At 34.8% G+C, this 11,369-nt stretch overlaps 1 protein-coding gene across 1 annotated transcript; it reads left to right on the forward strand.

Moving 5' to 3' along the window:
* Nucleotides 1-1,672: 1,672 nt before the first annotated feature.
* On the forward strand, nucleotides 1,673-3,134 carry LOC111891197 (uncharacterized). Its single transcript, XM_023887269.3, has 3 exons — nucleotides 1,673-2,217; nucleotides 2,329-2,573; nucleotides 2,702-3,134. The coding sequence occupies exons 1-3, from the start codon at nucleotides 1,741-1,743 to the stop codon at nucleotides 2,943-2,945; spliced, it is 966 nt and encodes a 321-aa protein (XP_023743037.1). The 5' UTR covers nucleotides 1,673-1,740; the 3' UTR covers nucleotides 2,946-3,134.
* Nucleotides 3,135-11,369: the final 8,235 nt, after the last annotated feature.

Here is an 11,369-nt window from a genome sequence, read left to right on the forward strand (position 1 = left end):
AAAATGTTATGTTACAAAAGAAAGTACACGTCGAAGACAAAATAATCAAACTATGGTGTTTTTTGTTACATGATACATTAAATAACCGATAAAAACAAACTGGTCAAGACGACATAAAATATGAAATGTTTAAGCCATTCAAACAAAAATAAAGAATTATAAGAATACACAAAATATGAAAATTTGTAATAACACATGACTAATTATATATTATTAATTGTGCAACACTTCTTTATACACCACATTTGATGTATAAACTTCATCACCTTTTAAAGTTTCGTTAGACTTCACTAATACTTTTGTGTCCCTAGCAGAAACAATATTATGTAAAAAAAAACTTAAAGTTTGTCTTCTTTATGATTTTATTACTAACTTTGGACTTTTATGCTATAAATTTGGATATAACGGCTAGTTTTTTTTCACTATCGTCGATTAGTTTCAGTAGATGATTAGCTTTCTTTCCGCAGACGTCAAATATATTTATTTTAATGAACACTTTCCTTATGCAATGATTATCTTCCTTATTTTTAATATGAATGTCATCAAATCAAATGAAAGTCTTAAACCCTTATATATTTAGCTTAGTCTTTTCTTTAGTTTAACATCATAATATCAATGTTAAATGCTGCATATATACATGCTACATATATATATATATATATATATATATATATATATATATATATATATATATATATATATATATATTCTCAGTTTCATTTCGGCAACTAAATTGTCTGTTTTATTTCAAAAAAATATTAGTTAGTTATAATTTCTTTTGCGGAAGGTGAATAATTTTCTTTCGAAGAATCATCTATTTTTGTGAATTATTTGGCCATTCGTAAAAATATCATATCTCAAATGAATATACAATAAATAGTCAAATATGATTTATAATTAAGATTAATATTTATTAGTTACGTGTTGGTGTTAATTTTATTACGTGGAGAAAATAAGTGTAATAATAATAATAATAATAATAATAATAATAATAATAATAATAATAAAGACGTCAGAAAGCGGTGTTATAGAACCGATGGTTAGGGATAGTGGAAGACGGGAGATGAAGTCATTTTCTGTTCCTGGACGGTGGGCTTTATTGCAGGGGAGGGAACAAATAGGTATATGCGATAAGAGAGATATTTGAATCAACATGCTAAATTTAAGGATATTTAAAAGGGTTCAAAATTTGAATGAATCCGGGATTTGAGGGAACCAAATCAAATTGTTGAGAAATATATGGAGATTTGATGAGAAATATTTGAATTCAAAACGTTGTAAAATTTAATATTATTTTATTAATGGTTACTTGTACTATCAGTTTCATCATTTGGACGTCTTAAAAAAATATTATTATTATAATCAATCTATTTTTAGAAATAGTTAGATTTCTTTCATAAGATAGTATATATATATATATATATATATATATATATATATATATATATATATATATATATATATATATATATATATATATATATATATATATATATATATATATATATATATATATATATATATATATATATATATATATATTAAATTTTGGTAAATGTAAACAACAGATAATGGTGGGGGGCGTTCTTGGAGTTGGAGTCACATGTCTTCTAGAAATGGCGGGGTTACACGGTGTACAATACTACCAATACCATTTAGTCCTATAAGTATTGATATCTGATACATCCACATACCAACTGATCCACGAGGGCTCATACTTTAAAACTTTTGCTGAAAGAGATGGAGGGGATCAAGCACAAGACTGTTAGTGCAAATGGACTCAACATTCACATAGCTGAAAAGGGTCAAGGTCCATTGGTGTTGCTCCTCCATGGCTTCCCTGAGCTCTGGTATTCCTGGCGCCACCAAATTGTGTATTTGGCTGATCATGGTTACCGAGCCGTGGCACCAGACCTGCGTGGGTATGGTGACACAACAGGTGCACCGGTCAATGACCACACCAAATTCACCTTCCACCATCTCGCGGGGGATATAATTGGTGTTCTTGATGCAATAACAAGTGAAGGTGAGAAGGTGTTTGTTGTGGGTCATGACTGGGGAGCGATCATTGCGTGGTACTTGTGCATGTTTAGGCCTGATAGAGTTAAAGCTCTGGTCACACTCAGCGTGCCATTTGTTCCATGGAACCCAAATGGAGACCTCGTCCAGCTCTCAAGACATGCATACGGAGAGGACTATTACATGGTCAGATTTCAGGTAGATATCTCTTTTTTGAGAGTTACTATTATTACAAATATATAGAAAAGTTGGCAAAAAAGAAGTCTTTGATTGTGTTCGGCTTTATTTTTTTTCCTTTTTTTGCAATAGGAACCAGGAGAAATTGAAGCTGAGGTGGCTAAAATGGGTATTCCAGCTTTTCTGAAAAAGTTTTTTACACATCGAGACGCTGAACCATATTACATATCCAAAGGCAACGGATTTCGACATTCATCTGGTGATGCCCCGGTCACCTTGCCACATTGGTTGTCAGAGGAAGATGTTGAATACTTTGCTAGACATCTAGTAAAGACTGGCATCACTGGTCCTGTTAACTATTATCGAGCTCTTCGTTTGTAAGTCCCATTTACTACCAATATAACTCTCAATTAGCATGCACTGCAATCTACATAGAGAAACCAATACATATATGAAGTCTAGTTGATTTTATATGATTCTTTAGTTTCATTTTTATATATTGTAGGAATTGGGAACTCACTGCGGCATGGCATGGTGCTAAAGTGAATGTGCCATCAAAATACATCGTTGGGGACCTATACTTGATGTATAAAATGTTTGCCAATGACTACATACATGGTGATGGGTTTAAAAGAGATGTTCCACTTTTGGAAGAAATTGTTATAATGAAAGGTGTGGGCCACTTTATCAACCAAGAGAAGCCGCATGAGATCAGCAAGCACATAATTGAGTTTCTTAGTAAATTCTGATTTTATTTTTTTTTCTTTTCAATGGTCGAGGCTATGCTATGTATATTGTATCTAAAGGGAAAATAGACAGCTTCAATGCGTTTCATTTAAATAATAATGTGTGGTAATAAGAGCACATATATGGTGCAAATGGAAACTCTGTGTGTTGTAATAATGTGTTGGATGTTACTCGCTTTTTCCCTTTTCCAATTCTTGATGAAGGACGGAATTACCCGGATATACTCGGAGGTTGTTTTATTTCATAATTAAAATTAACCAAGACTGATAATTATTAAAAATGATTAGTAATGGCATAGTTATGTTATTTAAAAAAATTGTTCAAGACTTGAAAGTTGACGATTAGGCAAAAATGATTTTTTGAGTGTCTAAAGGTAGTATATGCTCAAGATTTTTTTTATAACTATCTCTATTGATAGTCTTGGCCAACATATGTCACCAGTAGAATATCATGCTATCCTAAAATATCGCCTCATGATTCCCTTATTTGCGGTTGACGAGACATGTTTTGTTTGTCGCAAGACATGTTTGGACTCCTTTGAGGAGCATACAGTTCATTATAGAGAGCTCTCGGTTTTAAATACCGACATGATCTAGTTATGGATTTAATACATATTATCGTTCCTTGTAGAGAGCTCCCAGAACATGTCTCTTTCTTGGCAGAAACCCGGGTTATGGAAGACCTAATACATCTTAAGTTCACAGTTTCTAAGATTTAATACATATTATCGTTCCTTCCAACAGTTATGGGAGAACTAATAAACACAAGGTTGATTACTCAAAAACCGAATTAACATGAAATTGGTGTTGCAAAATCGCAGACGGAGAGAGAGGGGAGCAAAAGGCTTTATTTTCAGAGATGTGTAACAAATAGGACATGAGAGGTCCTATTTATACTAATACATAAACATAAATTGTCACACCCCCCAAACCGGAACGACAGAAACGTTCGGAACGGAGGACGTCATGTATAGTATCATAACAATGCACAATAGTAAAACAAGCAACAACATTCATTGCACTAATAGAATAATTAATACATATGTGTTCTTTGAATAGTAGTATGACACCAAAAATGTAAAGCAAAAATAAAAGACGAGTCTGAACATGCTCTGTCTTCTCAAAAACCTGTGCTCATGTACCTATCTATTGGTTCCCTGAGAATACAAGTTATTTTGAAAGAGAAAATTAACATTTAAGTTGGTGAGTTCATAAGTATTTTAGTGTCAAAAGTTTGCATATGTTTCATGAAAATGTTTGTAAATGTCTAGTGAAAGTGTTTGTATTTGCCTAGTGAAAATGTTTGTATACTTCTCACAAAATCCTATATTTTCTGTTTTATATGAAAAGTAGCATCTACCAAGACTCAACTGTTTGTATGTTCTTGCTCTCTTGAAAATAGTGTAAAATGCAGTGTTTGTACTTGAAATAGTATAAAATGTATGTTTTCCATATTTGTAAAACTATCTTTACTAGCAAAATAGTATGCATTTCTCATGTGAGAATATAACTGTATGAAAGTAATGGAAAATGAAGATTTATAGTAGTATTGTGTAAAATGAACTAGTAATTGTATTAACTGCCTTGTAACCACATTGGTTAATTAAGGTTAAAATGTGATTAAGGTTATAACCATGCTTGATTGACTAGTGTAAAACACGACGTTTTTCAGGTGTCGAAAAGAATATGACATTTGTCACCCGTAGACCTACAGGTCCCATTGTAGCTAGCAGCAAGGTGTGGGATGGTCAATACCGTATAGATCTATACACAAACTCATGCTCTCTCTCCAAGAGACTCTGGTAATAAAGCGTGACATAGCAAGAATATTGCTAAGCCATGAAATAGTATCTCACATTTTAGTTTATCTTGTTCTTGTTATATTATGTAAGTTCCTTCTTGTTCTCGTAGATGAATAGTATACTTTGTAATGAATAGTAATAGTATATATGTATTGACTCGTGTATGTTTCTCTGTTATAGTAAATAGTATGTATTGATCCTCTAAACTATACCTATTATAGTTTACTAGTATGTTTGTTTGAACTGTTACTGATTTGGAGAAAAGACTCAATTGCCCTACATATGCAACCCAGATAAGTATGTTCCTTGAAAATGGGGTTTAATATTCATGTATATATTTAGCAAGTATAACTATCATTTTACTGACAGTCGGACTAGTGATCCTACCCTAAGCCTACAAGCAAACAAGGAACAGTAGTTACGGTGTTCAACAATATACACAAATAAGTACACAAATATGATTTTGATAAAACAGAAATCTGAAAATAGTTTTAAAGGGTTTTTAAAGTAATTCCAACAACATTTAAGCATAATAAATCTTTTTGTTTGTTTGTTTCTACATATAAATGATTTACACAATTATATTGTGTTCTACTTGTATTCCCCCCTAAAAAGCATTTAAAAAGGTAAATTGTAGGGCTATCAACTTACCTTAAGTGAGTGATTCGCTTGAATGTTCAATACAGGATAATTGTTTCAACAAGTTAGATCCCGAGACAAGACAAGTCCTAAAATGCATTTCACGTGATATATATGTATACAATTAGTGTATAGAATCATAGATACATTAAGGAAATTGACTAATTTGTAGGTTTAACTTACAAATAAGAGTGTTAGAAGCAAAATGGAAGGCTGAAAGGAGTTAACGACTCGGCCGAAGGGATAAGACCGAGTGTTCTCGGCCGTGAACCTCGTTTGTGGCTGCAAACCGTTTGCGGTCCGAGTCTCAAGCTTATGCGAGGCTTTGCGGTTGCGAGGGTTTGCGGCTCGGATGAAGGTTTTCGGTTCCTAATGTTTTCCTCCTTAAACGGACAACAACTTTGAATACAGGCTCTATACACCTATAACTCACTAATCTAACCATATTAAGATAATTAAAGAAATAAGTTTGACCTTTGTTTGATATGTTTGACTTTCGTTGACCAAGATTGACCTTTATAAGATTTGAAATTACAGGTTGTCACATCATCCCCTCGTTAGAGGGAATTTCGTCCCGAAATGAAGTGTAAGAGATACACATGGACTAAGGGAAAAGATGAGGATACTTATGTTTCATTTGATCCTCTCGTTTCCAAGTGAATTCAGGCCCTCGCTTTGCATTCCAGCAAACCTTCACTATCGGGATACGGATTTGTTTGGTTTGCTTAACTTTTCTATCCATGATCTTTATCGGTTCTTCCACAAAGTTGAGACTATCATTAATCTCGATTTCATCGAGTGGGATAACAAGAGTCTCATTAGATAGACACTTCTTTAGGTTGGATACGTGGATGGTAGGGTGTATGTTGCTAAGTTCTTGAGGTAGTCAGAGTTTGTAAGCTATAGGGCCGATTCTAGCGAGAATCTCAAAAGGCCCAATGTACTTTGGATTTAGTTTGCCACGCTTTCCAAAATGTATCAAGCCCTTCCAGGGTGAGACCTTCAATAGAACAAGCTTACCAACCTGAAATTCCAAAGGTTTCCATCTTTTGTCAGCATAGTTTTTCTCTCTGTCTCTAGAGGCTTTCAATCGTTCACGAATCTGAACAATCTTTTCTGTCGTTTCCTGGATGATTTCCGGACCCGTGAGAGTGCTGTCAAGAACTTGTCCTTTAGCTAGTTACGTGTCACCCACCTCTGCCCAACACATAGGGGATCTGCACTTCCGGCCATAGAGGGCTTCAAATGGAGCAACATTGATACTAGTATGGTAGCTGTTGTTGTATGAAAACTCCACCAATGGTAAATGGATATCCCATACTTTACGAAAGTCGGCCACACAAGCTTGCATCATGTCTTCCAACGTTTGTATCGCTCTCTCACTATGCCCATCAGTTTGTGGGTGGTAGGCTGTACTCATGTCCAGCCTAGTTCCCAGGGACTTTTGTAGTGACTGCCAGAATCTTGAGGTGAATCTACTGTCTCTATCGGAGATGATAGATATGGAAACACCATTTAGGTATCTCTGGTTGTTGTAGTAAACTTGAGGGCTTTTGATATTCTACCTTAACTTTGGCGCAAGTAAGACACTTACCCAAGAAGGTAGCAATCTTTGCTTTCATGTTAGGCCACCAATATAACTTTTTGAGATCCAGATACATCTTATTTGAACTTGGATGAACGGAGTATCAACTATTGTGTGCTTCGTTCATGACAACGTATCTGCAACCACCGAGTTTTGGTGTCCAGATCCGATCCATGAGGTATAAGGCTCCGTCACCCATGACTTCTAAGTTCTTATCCATCCCTCTTAGGGTTTCAACTGCTACATTTTCAGGTTTCAAGGCTTCCTGTTGAGCCTCCTTAATTTGTGTGGACAGATGTGAATGGATTGTCATATGTAATGCCTTGACTCTATGACCTGAGTACCCTTTCTTACTTAGTGCGTCGGCTACTATGTTGGCTTTATCGGGATGATAAAGAATTTCGCATTTGTAGTCATTTAGTAGATCAACCCACTGTCGTTGTCTCATGTTGAGCTCCTTCTGGTCAAATATGTGTTGAAGGCTTTTGTGGTCTGTAAAGATAGTGCTTTTCGTACCATACAGGTAGTGTCTCCAGATCTTCAGAGAAAATACCACAGCTCCTAGCTCAAGATCATGTGTAGTGTAGTTGACTTCATGTGTCTTAACCTGTCTTGAGGCATAGGAGATGACCTTTCCCCATTGCATAAGAACACAACCAAGCCCTTTGGTTGGATGCATTGCAGTATTCCACGAAATCTTCTATCCCTTATGGGAGGGACAATATCGGTGCGCTGCATAAGGCTTGCTTCAGCGTTTGAAATTCCTTTTCTTGTTTCTCTTCCCAGTCAAAGGTCACACCCTTCTGGGTCAATGTGGTAAGTGGTTTCGCAATCCTTGAGAAGTTCTGAATGAATCTGCGATAGTAGCCTACGAGGCCTAAGAATTGACGGATTTTCGTAGGCGTCCTTGGCGTCGACCAGTTCTCGATGGCCTTGATTTTGGAAGGGTCCACGTGAATTCCCTCTTCACTAACTACTTGACCTAAGAATTTGAATCTTCGAATCCAAAATTTGCATTTAGAGAGCTTCACATATAGCTTCTTTGCTCGTAATGTTTCCAAGATCTGTCGTAAATGTTAACTATGTTCCTCCTTACTGCGTGAATATATAAGTATGTCATCGATGAATACTATCACAAACTTTCACAACTAGGAATTTGATGCCTTGTAAACATTAAACAATGATAACAAATGTGAGCCAACAATGTGAAAGCATGTATGAAGCTTATTCAATAACAACAAAACTTCATCAAATACTTCATTCAAGCACTACAAATAGTCAATAAAGAATTGGAAAACCCTTGAAATCCCGGTTTAAGTCCATTTTGGGCTAGGATTTCCTTATTGGACCTAATGGATCAATAAGTTTCCAATTTAATTATCTTGAACATTGAACTCTCAAATGGGCCCTAATTGGACCCATAAACATGAAACTTAATATTTTCGGCCTTATAAGCCTAAAGTGAACTAGGTTAGCTTTAATGGGCCTTATTAGGTCACAACCAATTTAATTTAGCCCTAATAGGTCATAAAAATCATTCTTTGATTTTTATTGGGCCAAAAAGCATCTAACATAACCATAAAATGGGCTTAAGTATACAAGGCCCAATTCCTTTCTTTTCCCCTCTCCTTTCTGGGCCAACTACACCAAACTGGAAGAGGGTTGACTCCCATTGCCACCTCTTTATTATCTCTTGGATCTCCATGCAAAACTCATGTCCCCATACACACATCACCTCATCCACTCTCTCTTCTCTCCTCTCTTTCCTTCTCTCGGCCGAACACAACACCAACACACACACATTTCACTCAAACTCTCTCTCAAAGAAACTCTCTCCATTCTTCATAAAAATTTCGAGATTTAGAGCTTGATAAGGAGTTTCTTCCACAAAAATCATCATTCAAGGTAAGTTTATGTTTAGATCTATGATCTAGATTCTTTTTTTTTTTTATCAAAAATCTCTTCTAAATCTATTCAAACTTGTGATCTTGCATCCAAGAAGCCACTAAATTCGAGATTTACCAAGAGGACTTGCTAGGATCGAAACTTTCTTCCTTTCTCTCTTCAAAACCAAAACTACAACTCAAGGTGAGCTTTATACCCCTCTCTTTTCGTTTTTCATGTGTTTTATGGGGGCGAATACAAGAAAATGTGTAGATCTATGTGTATATGTATGATATGTGTGATTTTATGTGTATATATATATATATATATATATATATATATATATATATATATAAATATGTATTTATGTGTTTTTGTGATAGACATGTAACTAAAAAGGGGTGAATCTCGAGATCTATGATATGAGAAGAGAAACAAACATTATCTAAGTTATTTTACACTAAACAAGTCAAGGATAATAAGTTATAATATTATGATAAACATATTTCCACATAAAAACCCATTTTTGGGCTTAAAATGTCAAATATACAAAACTAGGGTTAAAAATGGTCAGATCACGGTTTCTTAAGGGCCAAAATAGTCAAAACCATTTCCATAATGGTTTTTCTAAATAATAAAATTTTCAAAGGACTTGAAATGTAAATTTTTAGCTTAATGGGCTAATTTTGGGCTTTTTAGCCCAATAAGCCTAAAATTGCGAAAAATGACAATCTAAGGGGCTGAAATGAAACTTTCTTCAAAACAGGGGATGAATAGCGTAATAAAACTATTTCAAGGGTCAAAAATGCTTTTCACTATCAAAAAGGATAAAAAAATGTAAAGTTTTTGGATTTTGGGCCAAAACTGTAAAAGTTGCGAAAATGGGGTTTTAACCGAGAAATACCATTCTGGAAGGGCTGAATTTGTTAACAAAATAAATTTTCAGTTAAAACTGTCTTTTCAACAAATTTATGATGCAAAAGTGTCAAGAAAATGTTTTAAGGACTAAATAATGAAATTCTATTATATAAAGGACTAAAATTGTTATTTTTATAAAAAGAAAGGTAGTGAAAAGGTCAAACTTCTACTTTTAAACAAATTAATTCATTAAGTCAAAATACAAAATCCACGGCTACCGACAAAATGGAAAACGAACACACGTTCAACTCCAAATATCGTTATAAACGAATTGATTCGATCTCGAATCAATACAAAAACAACAACCGTTAAATCAAACACTTCAATAGATACGCGGTAACTACGATGAGTAAACTTACAAACTTTGGGCTTGAGAGTTTCAAATCATGCTTGATGGATCTTGCAAGTCCATCAAAATGATCTTTGGGCCCAAAGGGATAACGCTTATGTGTTATTGGGCCTCCTATGACCCAATTTCGTGTAAAAGGACTTTCAATAGCTTTTATGTGGTATTGGGCCCTAGTGGCCCATTAGTAAGGCTAGTAAGGTCAAAGTAATCAAATGCGAGTTGGACCATCGTGTCTTTCGCATTCCCGACAGCCTAAGGTACTCACGATAGTAGTAAGACATAATGCTCCTCTTCTCTTCGTTTGCTAAGGCTTATGAGAAATCAAAGTAGACGAAATTAGGACAATATACAATGTGGAGTAATCAATATTCATTCGATATGACAATACAAAATCAGTAATCACGGATACCTGTCAACATCGGAAAACATCGGGTTTCTCAGGGAATTCAATACTACTCGCTCGAATTTTTTATAACTATAATACAAAATACCCTTCATATATACATGTTTTTGAAATCATTCATGCATCAACTTATGGATCTTCACACTTTGATAAACAAAATTCTTTTCATAAAATATCGGATTTTCTGGGTTTTACAAACTATACAAAAATCATTTTATCACAACATTGCTTATGAACTCACCAACATTTCATATGTTGACGTTTTTCCAAAGTCACTTGTATTCTTAGGTAACAGGTAAGTGGAAGAGTAATAGGAAGTAATGTTAGGATGTTATGTTGTTGAAAACGCTCAAACAATTGATGTTATGAATGTGTAATGTTAAAACAATGTACTTGATGTAAACAATTCCAGTTGTAATATATTGATGCATGGTGATGTTTATGTTATGATTCATGTATATTCATTGTGATGATATTCAATTAAAGTCACGCGAGCCCTCAGACGTTTCCGCTGTCTGGTTCGAGGGTGTGACACGAACTTATCTAAGTAAGGACGGCACATCTGATTCATTAAGTCCGTGAACACCGCGGGTGCATTGGTTAATCCAAAAGGCATCATAATAAACTCGTAGTGACCATAACGAGTAGGAAGGCTATTTTGGGAACATCTTCCTCTAACACTCGTAACTAGTGATACCCGGATCTTAATTCGATTTTTGAAAAGTAGCTTGCTCCCTGAAGTTGGTCGAACAAGTTGTCTATTCATGATAGAGGGTATCAGTTCTTAATGGTAAGTTTGTTTAGCTCGCGATAGTCGATGCACATACGAAACAATCCATCTTTCTTC

Source organism: Lactuca sativa, chromosome 1 (genome assembly GCF_002870075.4).
Source record: "Lactuca sativa cultivar Salinas chromosome 1, Lsat_Salinas_v11, whole genome shotgun sequence".
NCBI lineage: Eukaryota > Viridiplantae > Streptophyta > Magnoliopsida > Asterales > Asteraceae > Lactuca > Lactuca sativa.